Source organism: Colias eurytheme, chromosome 17 (genome assembly GCF_061535395.1).
Source record: "Colias eurytheme isolate Ceu_HAF_F1 chromosome 17, ilColEury1 Martin Lab GWU primary, whole genome shotgun sequence".
NCBI classification, from domain to species: domain Eukaryota; kingdom Metazoa; phylum Arthropoda; class Insecta; order Lepidoptera; family Pieridae; genus Colias; species Colias eurytheme.
Genome location: NC_142996.1, coordinates 1761114 through 1782401, shown reverse-complemented (window position 1 = coordinate 1782401; position 21288 = coordinate 1761114). Strand labels below are relative to the sequence as shown.

General features: G+C 32.9%; 1 protein-coding gene across 1 annotated transcript; it reads left to right on the top strand.

The window, feature by feature from the left end:
- Window positions 1-6248: 6248 nt before the first annotated feature.
- LOC149901021 (zinc finger CCHC domain-containing protein 24-like) lies at window positions 6249-20019 on the top strand. The gene is made up of 4 exons (XM_090111891.1): window positions 6249-6520; window positions 16512-16706; window positions 18603-18767; window positions 19366-20019. Exons 1-4 carry the CDS (start codon window positions 6410-6412, stop codon window positions 19477-19479), a joined length of 585 nt encoding a protein of 194 aa, XP_089968017.1. The 5' UTR covers window positions 6249-6409; the 3' UTR covers window positions 19480-20019.
- Window positions 20020-21288: the final 1269 nt, after the last annotated feature.

Sequence of the window (21288 nt, the reverse complement as noted above, 5' to 3'; positions counted from 1 at the left end):
ACCTTTTTCAATTTTTACATACCTACTCTACAGATTAGGTATTATAATTAACTAGCGGTCCGCCGTCCGCCCCGGCTTCGCCCGTGGTACCTACATGTTTAAACTATCCTATCTCTCAAGTTGGATCGAACTGCACATGGTGTGCGAATTTTATTATAATCGGTTAAGTGGTTTAGGAGTCCATTGAGGACAAACATTGTGACACGAGATTTATACAGGGTGTACCAAAAAGTAGTGATGAACGGAAGCTGAGAGGTAGAGGACCTAGAGGGCTATCCGAATCACCCCCATGTATGTTATGCGATTTTTCGTATTTTCGGAGTTATGACGATTTTTTCAATTTTTCACCTATCGCCGAGTACGATGATATTTTCACTCATGCTGACGTCAATGATTGCGGAAGATGCTTGATTTTTTTTGTGTGCTAAGCTGAAAGATAGGCCAATTCAGTATGGTAACATTTACTATCGTTAGATCTTTGAATGGAATAAAAAAAAGAATTAAATGGCATGAAAGATAAAATTACCCAGTATGTTCACCACTTCAAGGGCCCGTAAAAAAACAAAATCACATAAAAAAAGTTTTCCGTTTGACTTTTAAAAACTTGCTCTATCTATCAGATAGCTACCCTGAAAATTTCATTTTATTATTCAGAAGGCTTCAATCGAAAAATTTAAATCTAAATGTGGTAAGTGCAAAAATTGAATTAACATGATGATCATTAAAACCAATAAATAGGTGTTTAATTACCAGAAATTTTTAAAATAACCCCGCTGTTGCTCAATGCAAGTGCGACATCACCGTAAAAAGTTGTCTTTTAAATGTCTGAATGCCCTTTTATCATTTTTAATGGTTTCTTCTGCTACTATGAATTTCCGGGTTATTTCGTCCAAATTGTGGCAGTCTCTCGTCTTTGTAGTATCCCCACGGAAAAAAATCAATAGGGTTTATGTCCGGGGACCGCGCAGGCCAGGCTAAAGGGCAAAGATACCCTGAAAGATGGATTGGTCGTTGCAGCCTGCGCATGCGCCGGTGACGCCTGCCTTAAAGCCTGGCCTCCACGGTCCCTCGACCTAAACCCCATTGATTTGTTCCAATGGGAATATTAAAAAGACCTCGGCTACATGAGAGAATGCCACAATTTGGACGAAATAACCCGGAAATTCATAGTAGCAGAAGAATCCATTAAAAATGATAAAAGGGCATTCAGGCATTTAAAAGACAACTTTTTACGGTGATGTCGCACTTGCATTGAGCAACAGCGGGGTTATTTTAAAAATTTCTGGTAATTAAACACCTATTTATTGGTTTTAATGATCATCATGTTAATTCAATTTTTGCACTTACCACATTTAGATTTAAATTTTTCGATTGAAGCCTTCTTAATAATAAAATGAAATTTTCAGGGTAGCTATCTGATAGATAGAGCAAGTTTTTAAAAGTCAAACGGAAAACTTTTTTTATGTGATTTTGTTTTTTTACGGGCCCTTGAAGTGGTGAACATACTGGGTAATTTTATCTTTCTTGCCATTTAATTCTTTTTTTTATTCCATTCAAAGATCTAACGATAGTAAATGTTACCATACTGAATTGGCCTATCTTTCAGCTTAGCACACAAAAAAAATCAAGCATCTTCCGCAATCATTGACATCAGCATGAGTGAAAATATCATCGTACTCGGCGATAGGTGAAAAATTGAAAAAATCGTCATAACTCCGAAAATACGAAAAATCGCATAACATACATGGGGGTGATTCGGATAGCCCTCTAGGTCCTCTACCTCTCAGCTTCCGTTCATCACTACTTTTTGGTACACCCTGTATATATTAAGATAATATAATACCTTCACGTCGAGTCGCGTCATGGAGTTTTGCGACGAATTGGTATTTTTTAGTTTTACCAAAGCAGTTTCACTTCTGACACGTGTGCTCGGCACACACGCTCTTTCTTATCTGTTTACATATGTCCAACCGTATTTACGTTTAGTTCTCAATATGTATTTAGTTTAAACCATTTATACATAGTTATTTCATTGATGTTTATCTATTTAATACGACATTATAAATAGCTCTACATATCAGAAATGCTAAACAAAACTTTCATTCATGGTTGATCAAAGCCAGATTGTGATGTCAAAGGTATACTAATTAATATATCATTTATAAAACGACTATACATAGCTAAACAGAATATATTCGATAACATATTTTATACAGAATTTAAAAAAATTGTTAAGCGCTCTATTTTTTGCAATAAAATAGCACGTACATTTAAAAATAGTAGGTTTCTAGTAATACAGAATAATATTAATTACAACTTCGTTAGATTCGAATAACCAGACTTCCAATGTGTAACAATTGTAGACTGCTTATTTTGTAGACAACTATCAAATTTTCAAATACACAGGTAGGTAGGTAGTCGCGGTCTACTTATTTTCTTTCATGAACCAAAATTAATTCAAAACTAAAAGATATATCTCGAGCTAGTTCAGTCAGTTTTTATAATAATACAAATGCATTTTATTCCGTGACAGTGCTCTTACATCACGATTAATAAACTCAATTGCTGAGTATGTCCCTCTTTAATTGAGTACAATGAGGCGCTATCAACACAATAACCCGACCTCGTAAAATGCACCAGAATGTATTGAACATGTATTGAATTGTAGGTCATTCCTATTTGGTCGGGTTGTACCATGAATAGATGCTTTCTAATAGATTTTGATGGACTTGTTACGGGAGCGTGATTTTAATATTAAAGACGTTGTGCCGACACGCTTTGTGTTCTATTGATAAAGGAATAAATCTAGCTATGAAACTTATCAATATTAATTTTTTATTCATAAAAAAATCTTCAAGTTGAATTTTTTGTATTTTGTTTGCTTATTCTAAATATTTTTCTACAGAAAAGTGTCCGCATAACAAATAAAAACAGAATATTAAGTACCATTATTTTTATAAAGTAATTTTTACAATATAAGTCATGATTATAGTAAAACCAATTTTAGTTCAAGCAATTTACAATGGTTTATAAGTATGTACATATTACGTTGACGTGATCCCACGAACATGATCCTATACCTTTTCAAAATATAGCCCTGAAGTTACGTTCCAACTTCTAATCACAATCATTCCCAGTCCACGCAAAGGAATGTAACATTGACGTTTTTAGAATCCAAGTGGAATAATTATGGTCAATAAATTGGCCGCTATTTATATCGATAGCATAAATCGTGACTGCATCCAGATGCCGAATATACATGAGGGCTATATACTACCTGAATTTCATTCAATAGCCGACTTCAAATAGGAATGACACATAGACTTTCTGGTGTCGATATAAGACTTCAAAAAGAGCATCAATTCGAGGTGTTTGTATGGAAGATTCATGGAACTTTGAAATTCATGAATCCCTATTTAAATATCTAAATTACTATAAAATATGTATAAGTGTATAGTTATGCACTATGTAGTTGAAAAGGTCTCGAAAAAATTAATAATATTGGTTGTTTTCATCATAAATTTACAGAAATAGTGAAGACAGTCAGCACTAGATTATGTTTTGGAGTGCTAACACTATAATTACAAATTAACTTTTATATGATTGCGTGCAACAAAATATAAAACGTTTCCATAATGGATGTAAAGATGAACCAATTAATAAAAGTCAGCGTATTTAAAGATTCCTTTCGTCACTCCATTTTTATTCATTTTCTTATTTTGAAACAAGAGTCTAAATCAAAGAATGAATACTTAATTCATTCTTTGATGTTGCCATAACCTCTGAATATTATTAATGGTGACATATTGTGTTTCAGCACTCTACTTAATAACTAATCTATTATATAAATTGTAGGTAAGAAATTTTCATCATTTCAGAATACTAAATATCGAATATATTGTAGATACATATTAAGTAAATTGATTCTGCTTATACCGACATAATTGGAACTTAACTTCGTTTTTACTATCATGAATGTAAAAATTAATTTAGTAGAGTTTACTACTTATAGCATTACGTAAAGTATGAGTAAATTTATTAATTACGTTACATTCATTTTACAATTACAATTATCTGTATACTGAAGCACACGAGCAAAGTGACTTACTTCCTAGTATAATAGAGTCATTGCTTACTTCCCCTTATCAGACACTAAGCAAGTGACATTGGACACTCTCTTAGAATAAGTTATTTAGAAATTTAGGTTAACATAAAATTACTTATTAGTCGTGTAGGCTAGATTGTTATTTATATAAGGCGCTATTTCAAATTAGCAACCTTATAAAAAGAAGAAAAAAAAATCATTTTACAAATTACCTATACATGTTAATTTGATGGAAAACCAAGCTACTGAAAATCTATTGAACAAATTACGTAAAATACAAACATAGTAATAAGTATTACCAAATCAATCATTTCAGAAAAAGATACAACCGAACTTATGAGATGGTGCCATCTTTTTCACATTCAGGGCTGATTTTTCAATCCTTGGTTAAAATTTATTCGTTGAATAACGTAGTAAACTACCATTTCAAAAATGTATTCTAATTAGGTACCTGCGTTTTACAGTTTACAGGTGACATTTTAATATTACCGTGTAATAATTTATTGGACGGATAAGTAAGACCAAGGATTGAAAAATCAGCCCTCAGTGTGATAAGTTTGACAACAACTGATTACTGAACGCAACACAACACAATTTCATCTACATATCGCGTACATAAACATCCGGGCGTTATTTTGTTATAAATAACGTGTATAAAACTCGCACGGTCGCATTTCCGAGAATGCACTAGCCATACTCCCGTTCTATCACGCTCGCTAGAATGCTTGTGCGCAAATTTTTGATAAACATTGCTAGATCAAGTTGCAGGCGAAAGTATGTATGCTGCGCTTTGCTATGGCTTATGCAGAGGTGCTCAAACTGATTTGAACTTTATAATTGTTTTTTCTTATTTCAGGGAGTCGTTATGATTTGTAAACTTGGCAAATGCTGATTGCATAAAACAAAATCATTAAAACTTGATTTTGTACAAATAAGTAATTTTTGTTGGGACCCAAACATGACACGCTTGCAAGAGAGAAAAATCCCAATTCTTTATCAGAATATTTTTTGACAAAATTGTTTTAAAAAGTGTAAAAAGATTTAGAAATTAAAGACTTTTTGACGGATTTTAAACGCGATTTATTCATTAAATTACGTGTAAAAAAAACATGTAAGTCGTTGTTATGTTGGATCCCAGTATCGAGGAGATAGAATATGAATCGTATTTCTGTTTACTTATTGTATACTCGATCGTGCTACAAATTTCAACAATAATATTAACTTTATAATATTTGTCCTTATTTCCAATAAAAATGATTGAGGTATTTTTAACAAGACGCGATAATTGTAAGTTACGGATATAATATATTTGTATTGATAGGAAGTAAGATATTACTGTAGTTCATAGTTCATACACGCTACACATAACACAATGTTATATTATAAATTTGTCTAAGCTATAAAATTAGAATTGACCATACCAGTAGGAACTAGGAAGTAAGCTTTTTACAAATTTCTAAAAAAAGAATAAACTCAACTAAAAAAGCTACAGATACGTTGCACGTTGCTTATTTTTTGTTAATTTGCCGAAATTCAACAAGGCGACCTAAACCGACCTTTTATATCATGGTAGGGGGGCCTGAACAAAAATATTACTCTACAGAGTCCCTGCGTCGCGTCGGGTGCGCCCACATGTTTCATAGTGATGTGCCGATGCTACACGATAAATTGTATTATCGATGAATAGTGTACACAAAAAAATATGGGTTAGAAGAATTCAGTATGGTTAGGATAGACAGCCCTTTATGTGTTTTCATTAAATAAGAGAATGCATTATGTTATGGTTATTAATTTTTTCCATAATAAACTACTTTCATTGGTGGTTACATCATGAAATGATAGCCAAAGGAAACTGATTCCAGGTTTCATTTTGATAGAGTTCTGCTCTAAAAAGATGTTATAAGCTAAAATAAACTTCGCCTGTTTTTATACTTTTTGGGTTTTTACAAAAAATATATTCTTCTTATTGTGTAATACTTATCGAACAAAAAAAATGTATTAAAAAGAAATTACTGACGTCACATTCCTAACTGTGTCAATTAAATAACACCGATCAACGAACTCGACAAACGAACAGCAACACGTCCCTAATCCCTACATCTCCCGTCTCAAGGAGCGGCCACAGTCACTGTTTAGACGGCGCGCGCGCATCCCGCACAACGCACGATCCAAAAATAATCTTCACCCAGCCGACCGACCGGCGCACATGCCGTGAAAACATTTTCGATTCAAGTTCGATTAAATCATCTAATTTTGTGTGATTAGTGTTGTTCGTTTATCGATAAGTGTGCCACCGATGCGGCGATGTCGCCAACCGCCCTCGGCGGAGATTTACCTCAATGGTGCGGCAAGACAGAGGGCTGCCCCCAGGCGCTGCTCGGCTGGCTATATCTGACTCATGATCAGAACGATCAGGTATGCTCTTAGTTACATTGTTATGCGCATTTCCAAATATCTACATACGATTTCATGATAAATATCTAAATATATGATTTCATGGGTAAATAGGTTATAATATTTCCAATACTCTAATTCATTTACGTTCCATTTTATTAAGAAAGCCATATGTATTGTCAGAATTATCCTAAATTGGTTACAAACTTTGTCTTATAAACGAATTCTATCGAAATTAAGCGAAACTTTCGACAATTCCAAAGCTGTGCCATAACAGACATATGAATACGTTTATAGTTTATATAACATGTGTTTTTTACATCAGTTTATGTGACTATTAAAAACACAATAAATACTCCAGTCTCCATGCTATGCGTAGTCACACAAATAACAAACATGGTTCATAAGGTCCGCATTTCTGAAAGCGGTCTTATTACGTGCAGAGATTTCTTCCAGACAAGAGACAATGTATTACCGAAACTAGAAATATGGATAAGTGTAATTAGGTATCAAAAACGCAATAATAAGTACTTTTTAAATATGAATTACTTTATACCTACCATTGACACTCACACGTAACTGGAATTAAGTAATATTTTGGTGACTTTTTTCGATTATAAAACATAATAAAAACAATAAAATAAAATACAATGTATTTATTAACGATTTTAGATAGGTACTTATAGACCTTGAAACCACTTTTTTATTTAATTGAATATGGGTAATACTTTTCATAAACGACACTAAATATATTTGATATACATATTTTCATTATTTACCAGAAATTGTACAGTACAGTTTTTATAACTTTGATAAAAACGAATATAGGTACATAATTATGCATTCAGTGGTTCCTAAACTTTTCAACATTTATCCCCACATAATGACATAATATGTGATATTATATGATACTAGCTTTCCGCCGGCGCCTCCGCCCGCGGTTTCAAAGAAAAACTCGCATAGTTCCCGTTCCCGTGGAATTTCCGGAATAAAACCTATCCTATATTACTCGTGGATAATGTAGCTTTCGAATTGTGAAAGAATTTTTAAAATCGGTCCAGTAGTTTATGAGCCTATTCATAACAATCAAACAAACAAACAAAGTTTTACTCTTTATAATATTAGTGTAGTTAACTTATAGACTTAGATAAACTCTTGGGGTTTCTTTAGAGAACTGCCGCACGTATTATAGGTTTTTTGTGGGGTGGGGGGTGGGGGGAGGAGGGGGGGACCCTCCCACCAAAAGGGGAAAGTTAGGAAACCAATAGTTTTGGAGAAAAATCAATTTTCCTATTCTAACCTCAAAATGTATGGAATTGGTGTAAAATCATTTTAACTAAGCATTAGAATTTAGACGATAGTAACAAAAATTTTACGATACATAAATAAAATACAAACAAGTTGTGAAAACCTACGTAGTTTTTTTTATTTGAGTGGGAATCGCCCTAAAGTCGCTTCTGGCACTCGCCGGCCGCTGCCGCGGCACGCTCGCTTCGCTCGCTCGGCTCGTGCGGCAGTTCAAATGTTAACCTAATACGCTCGTCGCTTCGCTCCTCGCTACCTATTTGAATACTAAAAGTAAAAGTTTAATAGTTTTTTAACCTACGTAGATTTTTTTTAAGCTATTGCATAGCTTCTATCGCGGGCCTTGAGCGCGGGGACCGAATCCAGAAATTGCGTAACGAAAAACCTCACGCTACCCACTCCGATGGGCACGGAGGTGTGGCTTGAAGGCATGCTATGCAATAGCTTTGCCGCGGCAGTCCCCGAGTGCCACACGTCTTTTTTGTTTGAGTGGGAATCGCCCCAAAGTCGCTTCTGGCACTCGCCGGCCGCTGCCGCGGCACGCTCGCTTCGCTCGCTCGGCTCGTGCGGCAGTTCAAGAGTTAACCTAACACGCTCGTCGCTTCGCTCCTCGCTACCTATTTGGATATTAAAAATAAAAGTTTAATAGTTTTTTAACCTACCTAGTACCTAACTACGTAGATTTTTTTTTGTTTGAGTAGGAATCGCCCTAAAGTCGCTTTTGGCACTCGCCGGCCGCAGCGTAAAGTCACAGTACAGTGAAATGGAACGTCTTGGTCCGCTTTTTTGCACAACAAAACGGATAGATGCACTTTTTTCGCACAAAAAATTATTAACTTTAAAAATTAATAACTAAAAAACTACAAGTTTCCTAACGATAATATTTTGGAATTACAATCTTACATTACCTAGCTAACTAAAAATATAAATATTTCCAACAAATTCGTGCGGCAGTTAACTAAAGCCAACCCAAACTCTTGACAATTTAAAAGCTCAAGCAAATCTCTATGTTTAAAAAAATCCCTACTTCCCTTGGTCACTGTTTCTCGCGTGAACGGTGGGACCAATTTCGTTAATTCTGTTCTTATAATATTCCTTGAAGAACAAGGATGGAGAGAAAACGTAATCATGTACCACGGGCAAAGCCGGGGCGGATCGTTAGTAATACATAAACAGGCATGAGATATAAAATTTCTTATTTGTTTGAGATATTATATATTCATGCATCCTTGTACACTATTTTCTGAAACAACAATATTTGGCATAATTTATCTTTCAGAATCTAAATCATAATATTTATATCGGAAAATCTATAATTGTAATAACGGGCGCATGCGAGCTGATCAATTTAAATACAGTCAATTGGGTCATGGCGGACACACAAATTAATTGTTTTTGAACATCTGACCACTCCGTTTTATAATCATGATGTTTGTCTACCGTGCTCTGTAAAACTACTTATTCAATTTAATTGTGATTTTTTAATTAAATATATAAGATAAAGACTAGAACAAGCTTTTTGGAAAGGCAGACGTTAAATCTAATCTAATACATATTATAAAGGCGAAAGTTTGTAAGGATGTATGGATGTATGGATGTATGGATGTTTGTTACTCTTTCACGTAAAAACTACTGAACCGATTACAATGAAATTTAGCACACATATAGAGGGTAACTTGGATTAACACATAGGATAGTTTTTATCCCGGAAATCCCACGGGAACGGGAACTATGCGGGTTTTCCTTTGCAAACGCGGGCGAAGCCGCGGGCGGAAATCTAGTGTGTGAATAAAACTAGGTATTTGGCGTGTGAATAAAAAATATCCTTAAACTTTTACAAAACATAATTAGTAACATGCTTTTCTGAAGTAATTCATTGAATCTAAAAGATATATTATGTAATTATGATACAGATGAAGTAAATAAGATAGCAGACGATATAAAATGATTTCATATAATATATTTTTATCCTGAAAACTCCCTGAATTCTGAAAAGTCTACATTTAGAACTTTAATGATAAAACAACTGGCAATCAAAATTACACAATATGAAACAAAGCCATGATATAAACAGCGGAAGAGTCAATGTAACAGACACTAACGCGTGCTACAGCATATTAATTATAATTTAACTTTTAAATACAAAACAGTATGAGAAACACGTGGTTTCTAAAACTAAACACAACTAAAATTGAAATGTAATATGAATAATTACAGGGGTACAGGTGTTTTCTATCTTACATTGTTAAAAATAACATTATTTTCAGTTGCTCCATTTGTCAAGTTATCTAAAATAATTTATGTTGAAGGATTTTGAAGAACCACACAAGTTACATCTATACTAATATTATAAAGCTGAAGAGTTTGTTTGTTTGTTTGTTTGAACGCGCTAATCTCAGGAACTAATGGTCCGATTTGAAAAAATCTTTAGGTGTTAGATAGCCCATTTATCGAGGAAGGTTATAGGCTATATATCATCACCCTGAGACATAAAATGACTGTAATAGTGTTATATGGAAAATTAGTAGTGAACTACTTCTTAAAGCTCTACCATTAAATGCGAAAGTACTTAGTTTAGTATTTACGCTGAAACAGATACACAAACATACTTATTACTTACACAATATATAAACAAGCTAAAATCGTTACCCTCTTGGGTTCGCCGTAATCAGGTAAAAATAGAAAACTTTAGATAGTACAAGGACTTTCCGGAACATTTTTATACAAGTTTATATCTAAACTAGCTTTCCGCCCGCGGCTTCGCCCGCGTTTTCAGAGAAAAACCCGTTCCCGTAGGATTTCCGGGATAAAACCTATCCTATGTCCTTTCTCGGGTATCAAAATATCTCTATACCAAATTTCATGCAAATTGGTTCAGTAGTGGCGTGATTGAGTAACAGACAGACAGACAGAGTTACTTTCGCATTTATAATATTAGTATGGATTACTCCATGCTATCTACCTACACTTATCATATATGAACCTGTATAATACAATATGCAATATTTAGTACCTAATGAATCAATGTAACATATTATCTACCAATTATGTAATACTAGCTTTGCTCTACGGTTTTGCATTGCTTCGTTCCTTGGATATTTATCATGATGATATATAGCGTATATTATCCTTCCTCAATAAATGGGCTATCTAACATTGAAATATTATTTTCTTCCTGATTTTAGCGCGATCAAACAAACAAACTCTACATCTTTATAATATTATTATATAAATACGTATAATATATATATGTATCTACGTAAGTCGAAAGTTCATATCGCGTATGAAAATTAAAACACGTTTATACACATATCTATAATCAGTAATTTATTTAATTACTTCTACGATTTTTTTCTACTTTATATCAAGAAATCTGTGAGTTCCGATTATTTTTTTATTTGACGCATATTGTTTTAAAAATCTGCATGATCCCGAATTGTTGGACAATTCCTGAAAATCTGTTTACTATAGCAAAGGTAATATGTACTAACAATATAAAATTAATGTGGTAATTAAACTAAATCTAATGTTTATCGTAAACCGTTCTTTAAATACACATCCCCATTTACGATTTAAGAATAATATACTACTACCTAGCTGTCTATATCTGTTAAGGAATAAAAAATATAGATTTAGGTACATACAATATTATAAACGATATAGTTTATATGTTTAAACTTTACAGTAAATAATAATAGTTAAGAAAACTAAAAAACACGCTTTTAGTTCGGTTTTCTATAAAAAGCGTGTTTTTTATTTTTTTTTAACTATTATTTATTTTATCAAATTAGTGTATTGCCATCGGTCCTCAATAAATCTACAAAGTTTGAACGAAATCTGGTCGTTTAAAGTGGGTCAAAATCGCGTCCAAAGAAGTCGGTTACAAACTTACAAACATACAGGTGAAGCTAATATAAAGCGTGTAACAATTTTGTAAACAAGGAGTTTACAAAATTGTTTTGGAAGGTGAGATAAGGTAATAAGCTTGACGACGCGGTTGGCGCAGTGGTAAAGCATAGAGTAAAGTAATACTGTGGGAAAGTAACTGCCTACTGAGCCGACGGTTTCGATCCCCGGTCAGGGCAAATAATTGTGTGATGAACTCAATTATTTGTTCTTGGGTCTGGGTGTTATCTATATATGTATTTATTAAATATTATATTTATCGTCGTCTAGTACCCACAACACAAGCCTTAATTAAGCTTACTGTGGGACTAGGTCGATTTGTGTAATAATGTCCTATAATATTTACATTTACAAAAATAAGGTAAGTTAAGACAAAACTGGATTGTACGATAGTACCTTCTTATAACAGTTCATATAATTGCAAAAGTTTCAGTCATAATTATTAACATCAAGACTCACTACTAATTTAGTTTCACTACAAATCGCTAGAAGCGCTATATAATTTTCATACAACAACAAAATAATTGTGTACAAGCAAATACCTGCTTACTAAGGTCGATTACCTTCTACTAATTTAGTGTACTTCCACAGTCAGGTAATAGACATGTAACACCACGTGTTATAAGTAGATGGTTTAAATTTAGCCAGTACAAGTACATATTTACTCTACACTTAACAGTACTGTAGATTATAAAATTACGTATACATAGATTTAGGTAGCCCGTATCCTTTTCCTCTTACTTCAAACTCAAATATATATTTATTCAATAGACCAATTCTAGAAGCACTTTTGAGTCGTCATAACTCATAACATAGTTTTACCATTTATTATGATTTATTATATTCTTATTCGTAGTAACTTTAGTCATTACAAAGAAGAATAATGCCTCATCTATACTTAAAATTATAAAGCTGAAGTCGAGTTTGTTTGTTTGAACGCGCTAATTTCGAGAACTACTGGTTCGATTTGAAAAATTATTTCGGTGTTAGATGCTCATTCATCAAGGAAGGCTATAGGCTATAATATATTATCATCTCGCTAAGACCAACAGGAGCTGAGCACTGCGGGAAAAACCGCGGAGCACAGCTAGTAAGAAATAACAGTAAAAGTTCAATGTTCAATGAGTTGAGTTGCATCCGTAGCATAATTTTTCTCAAATCCACAGTAAATGAGAATAAATAAACTTGAGTTTTTTTAGCATGAGTTGAACATGAGTTAGTTTAATTTGATCCCAAACCAAGTTAACAATAACATGGCTGATCAGCGTCGTGTTACCACTGTCAACATCCCGTGCTTTTGATCTTCACCACTTGTGATATATAACACCTGATGGTTATGTTTAGTTTTAATTAAATATTTCAGCTGTTTGGTTAATAAGATATTTGTATAAATGACCATGAAAGTGGAGCGGTAAAAGAAACTTTGCTTGATGGTGTGGACTCTTTATGGATACAATATATTTTGAATATACTTAGTAGACTAAAAACAATAAAAACGTAATGAAAAAGTATTGTGAATGCAGAATAGTTCTCGAGTTTTGCATTATTAAAGGATTACTAGGTTTCGGCCCGCGGCTTCGCCCGCGTTTTAAAAAAAATCCCGCGTAGTTTCCGTTCCCGTGGGATTTCTGGGATAAACCTATCCTATGTATTAATCCATAAATTTCATTGTAATCGGTTCAGTAGGAGCGTAGTATTTGCGTGTAGGAGTAACAAACATACATACACATACAATATACATTAATCCTCAAAAACCTTCGCATTTATAATATTAGTAGGATAGGATATAAAACACGAGTTATAACCATAATACTTAGTATCAAAAAGTAAATTAACATGCGAATATTTTGGAAAACTCGACGATTAACATTGTTTGTATAAAAAAAAGCGGAATAGCTGTATGTTACGGAATAATTTCCATACCCAATCATAACTTACAGCAATTTTTTAACAATCTACAAACTTCTTATTTATCGTTAGGTAATAAATTATAATCTAACGTTCAGAAACGTAAATTTTATGGTAGTTATCTAACTCCTACTAATATTATAAATCTGAAAGTTTGACATAAATATGTAAAAATTGCTGATCTAAAGATATTTGTTGTTTTTTCACGTATAAACTTCTCTACAATGGTTCAGCTGAAATTTGCAGATAGAAACCTGAAATAACAAAACTTAGAGAAACCACGGGTAAAACTACTTTAGTTATAATTATTAACTAGCTTTTCGCCCGCGTCTTCGCCCGCGTTTTCAAAGGAAAACCCGCATAGTTCCCGTTCCCGTGGGATTTCCGGGATTAAACCTATCCTATGCGTTAATCCAAGTTACCCTCTATATAAGTGCTAAATTTCATTATAATCGGTTCAGTAGTTTATGCGTGAAAACCATACATACATACATACAAACCTTTCCTCTTTATAATATTAGTATAAATTAATATGCACGTCTAACTTAGGTATAGGTACCATTAAAAACATGCATTTTTAAAAATGAATCTTTGTCAATGACTATTGGAAACTTTTACATCCAACACACAGTCCATACTCCATACATAGGTTTGTTTAATTATATAAACATTAGAGGAAATTCATAAACAATCTTGATAGAAGAATATATGTATATAAGTAGAGTGTATGGTAAAGACCGGCGGTAGAGTCATATGAATGTGAAAAATCGAAGAAGATGTGAAAAAAGACTAATCGAATCTTACAAATATCACCCACATACGGAAATTAAATGGGTCAAAACGTTACCTATTATTCTGACCAACTGTTCTTCAACGAAAAACCAGAAATAAATCGATTAATCACACATCAAGCGTCTTTACGGGAACGAACGGAAACGAACATACTTCTATCTTCGAACGGAAAACGTCACATATTATAAAGGCAAATTTCATAAAAAAATTATCTATAATTATTTACTAGCGTCTCGCCCATGTAATACATATTATATTATGTGACCATAATGTACCGCCGAATTGTACCTACATTTGTTTAATGTATGTTTGTAAATTGTTAGTTTTATACGCATTTTTTACATATTTTTATACCGTAAAACTTATTATTTCTGATAAACGATGTACAACATATACATCAAAATCCAGTTATACAACTAAATTCTGCATATTTCTGTTTATTTACTTTTTCTCTCTGCTCTTAAAACTATTTGTCTATCCTACTGGCCCTACTTAATATTATACCTAAATGCGAAAGTTTGTGAGGATGGTTGTGTGTGTACTGTGTATGTTTGTTACTCTTTCACGCAAATACTACTGAACCGATTACAATTAAATTTAGCACACATATAGATTTGAGCTTGGATTAACACATAGGATAGGTTTTAGGAACTATGTGGGTTTTTCTTTGAAAACGCAGGCGAAGCCGCGGGCGGAAAGCTAGTCTTGTATAATTCTTAGCGGATGAAACTACTACCATTACGCATTCTAATCCATCTAACACATGCGTATGACCAAAGTATCGTACAGCTGTTATATTTATATCGCGTTGATCTGTAAAATTAATTAGAGCATCTCGGTGAGATGAGGTCGTTGTAAAAATTATTTTAAAAGATAACATTCCGTTACACGCGAAAATATTATAATTGTATTAGAGTATAAAAATAGGTATAAATAATGTATTAAGCACAATCAAATATTCGCAATACCAGAAAATGCGCAAATTTCTGGAAATGTTCGTTAGGTATAATTGTTACCCTTTGTACGATTATTTTTATCCTTTTAATCAATCTTCTTTATCTCTATATTATAGTTTTGGACTTGAAAGTGTTGTCAAATAGCATGCATTCATTTCGGTTCATAATGAAACCCGCACATATAGGTCTACCAGAATCTGATGGCATATTTATATTTAAGAAATAAAAGATTTTCATGTGGCAACTTTATTTGACAACTATCAAATTGGTTGTCAAATTATTTGTTTCTTCGCAGTTGATGAATAATTTTTAGGATTTTGTCTAAAAAATCTTCGAAAATGTCGAAAATGCCGCTGCAATCAGAAGCAAGAGGTGCTATTTATAATGTGTATAGAGAAAATATCCCATGAAGAAGGGTCAAACACATCACAATTTTCAATTTTGAAGATTTTATTGGTAAATTAGACTTACCCGTTTTGACACTTTAAATTAAAAATATTATTAGTAGGTAACTATAATATTGTTTGTTGATTACAATATAATTTTATGAAAAATTATTACAGGAGTTTCCAATACGGCTATTTGTCAAGTCCAAGCTGTCCAAGTTAATTTTATAATGTGTCTATCCGTTAATACTTACGAAAATAAACATGATTTTATTTTATTGTTGTTTTATTTTAGGTATAAAAAAATATAAACAATCTAGTTTTGATCTGCATTATCATTACATCTATATTATTACATGACATAATGATAATGAAATATACAAATATAGGTACGTGTAAATACATTTAATATGTATTACCTATAAAAAGTAATATGTGTAAGTATGTAGTATGTACCTTCATAATATTAAGTGGATATCTCATTATTAAGTACAGTATAATTGTCCACTTATGTAATGTGACTAATGATATCGAGGACAAAATAAAAAATAAGCAGTATCAAGATCGTTCAGTCCATTTTCCCTAGGGTTGCACACTCAAAATTTTGATTTCCCTAATTGCCATCAGATTCTGGTTTACCTATAGCTATTTCCTTCTTAAAAAGCTTTTTTTCCCCTTAATCAAAAACGAACTTCTTTCCAAATCACGATTCCCTACTTTTCAACTAGATGTCACTACCTATCATTTATGTCATTCCAGTGGGTACCCGGCTCAGTATGGGGTCCGCTGCCCACAGCTGCTACCGGGACTGCCCAGCCGCCAGCAGACGACACCAGCTCACTAGCGGAGCAGCTGGCGGCCCTGTCCCTGCGGCGACCACCTCGTCCTCCGCCCCCGGCCTACATGTGCCACTTGTGCTTCAAGAAAGGACACTATATTGGAGATTGTCCACAGGTGAGCAAGAGAAGCACCAGCCTCTTCAACAAAACTAACATTTTTATTCAAGAATTAGCACTAGCATAAAAATGTTAATAATAACTAAGATTTTTATGCCAGAATTGATGGAAAAATGCTTTGCTTGAAAGCGATCACGTGATGGGTAGTAAGTTACAGTTTCACACGTCTTTAGAAAGGCTTTTTTACACACGCATAAGTACACGTACATACTTTCATATATTGAGATATTTTTTGATATGTATTCTCAATTTAATAAACGCATCTTTATTATTTGTAAAATAGAAAACAAGGACATAAACAGTTTAGTACCACAATTCCGTCAAATTATTTACCAATTTATCACCAAATAGGTTTTCTATTTCCGCGCTTTAGATCCAGCAGGCAGCTTGCCAAATAAGTTTTATTTTTACATATTTTTCTATTCAAAGGAATTTTTAATGGAACTGTGTGTCAAGATCACGCTTGATCTTAATTGTTTACTACCAGGATAGACGGACAGACTGACAGACACACTGTCAAAATCCAATGAAATAAAGAACATCTAAAGACGTAGAATCTCATTCGCGAGGGCAACGAAAAATAGTGCTATAAAAACCTAGCTATAAACTTTCTTAAACTTTTATTAAAAATTGATTCAAGCAACTGTACCCCCATTTGTTAACATTATAAGTACTTCAATCTTTAAGAGGCCCAAGAATAAAGTCATAACAGTGAATGCTACAAGTGCTGAAATATGTATTGAATATACATTTAAATGTTGGACATTATAAGTGGTGATATAATAAGTGAAAGTGATTAAAATAAGAAAAGTACGACAAAATATCACCACTCCATTCTCTAATGTCAAACTGTCAAACTTCCCGCCAAAAAATTACTAACATTTTTAATCTATGCCCGTAGAACGTTCCGTTTAATTTAGTATCGTTTAAATAGTAATTTATGGGCTCTCCAATTTTCGGAGAGGTTCAAGTGTCGACTATAATTTATTACTTCGAGTTCAGGTTTACGCTGCAAACTTAAAATAACAAACCTCTTTGTTTTGATTTCTATCGTACATTGAAACGTTTGAATGCGATTAGACTAAACAATTCTAAACTGAAGTGGCTTACTCTCTAAGCCACCCGTTACATTGAAGTGGCTTGCTTTCTTTGCGGCACATAACAATAATATGTAATTTGTAACTAGGAATAAATAAAATGAGTTCTTTCATTTAGTTATATAACATACCTATAACAGAAACTATAACAGATACTTATCACAATTTCTACACATTTTTTCTTGGAACTCATTGGGAACTACATATGTACCTACATACATATATTTTATTGGTATAAAATTAACATTAATTGAGGTTTATTAAATATTGAGTCTAAATATTATGTATTTATTGAGTTACTTGGGTACCTATACTATGGTACCTGAGTAACTCAAACCAAGGACAGTAGCATTTTAAGCCGTAAACATAAGCTTAAAAATGCTACTGTCAGATTTAACTTATATGTATTAGAAACTATATACTTACTAGAACCATTTTAAAATACAAACAGCTGTTATTAAATTAGACAAGCGCCTAAAATAATAAACGCATAAACAATTATTGACGTGTTAACCGAAAACATTGCAATACAATGAGAATAGAATGTTATGTTTACCATAGATTCATATTAGCACAGATAGAGGCCGCCCAATTTCGGTCGCATCAGCTAAATTCGATTTTGAGTAGCCAAGAGTTTTTCATGCACTATAGTTATAGTTCACCCGTAGGCAAAATTAATGATTTTTTAGGCATGGGGTGGATTTTTAGATTATAATTACCGATAATAGGTTTCGATAAGAGGTTTTTTAAAAACAAGCTTTTCACATTTACATAATATTATTTATAAAAATTTCCAGGCCCGTCCGAAAGGCGAAGGCCTAACCCCGTACCAGGGCAAAAAGCGCTGCTTCGGCGAGTACAAATGCCCCAAATGCAAGCGCAAATGGATGAGCGGGAACAGCTGGGCCAATAATGGACAGGAGTGCATCAAGTGCCGGATCAATGTGTTCCCACATAAACAGGTAGAAATGCACACATATAAAAATGCTTGATTTGTTTATGGAAACTTCTTTAGGCGCGTTGAGAGCAAAAATTCAAGGTCGCTTCATGGCAATACCGTCACGTCATGGAGTAAGGCGACTCAATCTGATTATAGTTGATATACTTTTTTGTTTCACGGATATAACATCAATTATAAGGCTATGTTGAAAAAATACTGTCCGTCTTTATGTATTACTAGTGGTCCGCCCCGGCTTCGCCCGTGGTACCTACATGTTTAAACTATCCTATCTCTCAAGTTGGATCGAACTGCACATGGTGTGCGAATTTTATTATAATCGGTTAAGTGGTTTAGGAGTCCATTGAGGACAAACATTGTGACACTAGATTTCATATATTAAGATATATCTTTTTGAAACAATCGGCGATAAGAAAAGAAAAGAAGAACTTACATCAATAATTAGTTTAAAAATTACAGATTCACCATCAAGCAAAGGTACAATATAAGGTTATCTTCATAAAACCAAATAAATCAATAGTCATTTCAAATGCAAAATCATCCTATACACGACTATTATATACTCAAATTGAAAACAACTGATTAATGCTCTCAAATTCCAGAGGCCTCTCGAGAAACCCGACGGGTTGGACGTCAGCGACCAGTCGAAGATACACCCACAGCATCTCTGTCAGAAGTGCAGATCCTTGGGATATTACTGTCGACGGGAATATTAATCAAAGTACAGGAAACTTTTATTATCAAAGACAGTAAAAGGAAGAATTGAGGAGACATTTTAGGCAAGCACGCTCTAACGGTGCATTTTCATCAAACAAACATAGAGCTAGAGCAAGTGCTTCTTTCGTGATCTACCTATAAGTGTAAACTAAAATGAAAGAATGCTCTACGCCGGTTCATACTAAAATAATTTGTCTTAGTGGGGTTAGAATGAGCATTTGCTCCTTTGATGTAAATGCACTGTTATTTATTAGACCACAGCTCACCGTGGTCAAGCGCTTCCCTTTTAAAACCAAAAAAATAAAATTATTTGGATTAAAGTTTTCAAACTTTTCTAAATATTTCATTACAAATAGTAAAATAATATTGCCAATGTCAATTATTATATTACTCGGGTATGGGCGATTTTACAAGTAGGTATATGTTAAAAAGAAGCCAAATTTTAAACCAAAATACGTACATTAAAAAAGTATTTTTATGTATATTCTGATGAATATAGAATAGTTCAAACTATGTTTTCATCGCCTTTATAATATATAAAATATAATTAACCAAAAAAATCAGATTATTTTATTCGATAATCTTCATAGATTTAAGTACCTAAGTAAGCTATTTTTGATATTTCGCTACCAAAGTATTTCTTTATTATCAAGAGTGTTTTTATAGTTTCTTATAGAATGACAGAGGTTTTAATAAAATTTTAGGTCATAAGTCTACGATATATTATGCCATTTTACTCACAGATTTTACTCAATAAGAAATTTGGTGTATTCTTTCAATACCTAGATGCCGCTACTTCGCATGCAATCTTCATGCAATCGTAATGTTATTCATACAACAGCGACTATTATAAATTCGTCCCGGCTTTGTCCGGGTTAACCCGGTACGTTGTTTAAAGAATATAAGATAGTGACATAGGCTATATACAAAATAATGTAGCTATCTATTTGGTAGTTAAATAATTTCCCCGCTGTCCAATAGTTTCGGAGGTTATTCATTTCAATTCGTAATCAAACATTTCTTCTGTATGTATGTAAGTAATGGTATTTAATCGGTTTTAAACTATAATTACTAACTCTCAAATGAACTTGAATTTTGGAAATACATATTTCACTTATTTATTGTTATAAATACAATAAACCAATAATACAAAAATAATATTATCACAATACGTAGAAGTAGCGCCATCTTGTAGAAAATTTACCGCTTTTCCTATTGAAAAAAATATAATTATAACGTCATTATTATTACTATATAAGAAGAGGTTTATATTTAATACTCAAATAAACGAGATTATAAAATATATTACTATTCGTTACTGGTATATTATGAAATGTATATTTCGTTATAGTTACTTAAAACATATTACATATATTAATTAAATTAATGTATAACATATCTCCAGGGCGTTGAACTTATTAATTATATTGATATTATGTATATTTCGATAAATTTTATGAATTCCATCTGATGATTAACTGTCCATATTTTACTAATATTTTGGTGTAAGAATAGATTCTGAGTTAGATTGCTAATAAGTTTTGATCACTATAGATTATTATAATTTCTTAATTCTATAAGAACATTGCATAGAATCTTTTCGAACGCGCAAAGAAGCTCTACGCAGCGCCTGTTTACACAAAAAGTATTTGACATAGTGGGGTTAGAATGAGTTCTCTCGTTTGATGTATATGCACCACTACAGGAGGACGTGAAACTTATCTACAACATAAATAATTATTACACCCTTCTTTGTTTCGATATTATTATATATCCTACAAAAACATCTTACATAAATGTTATATCTT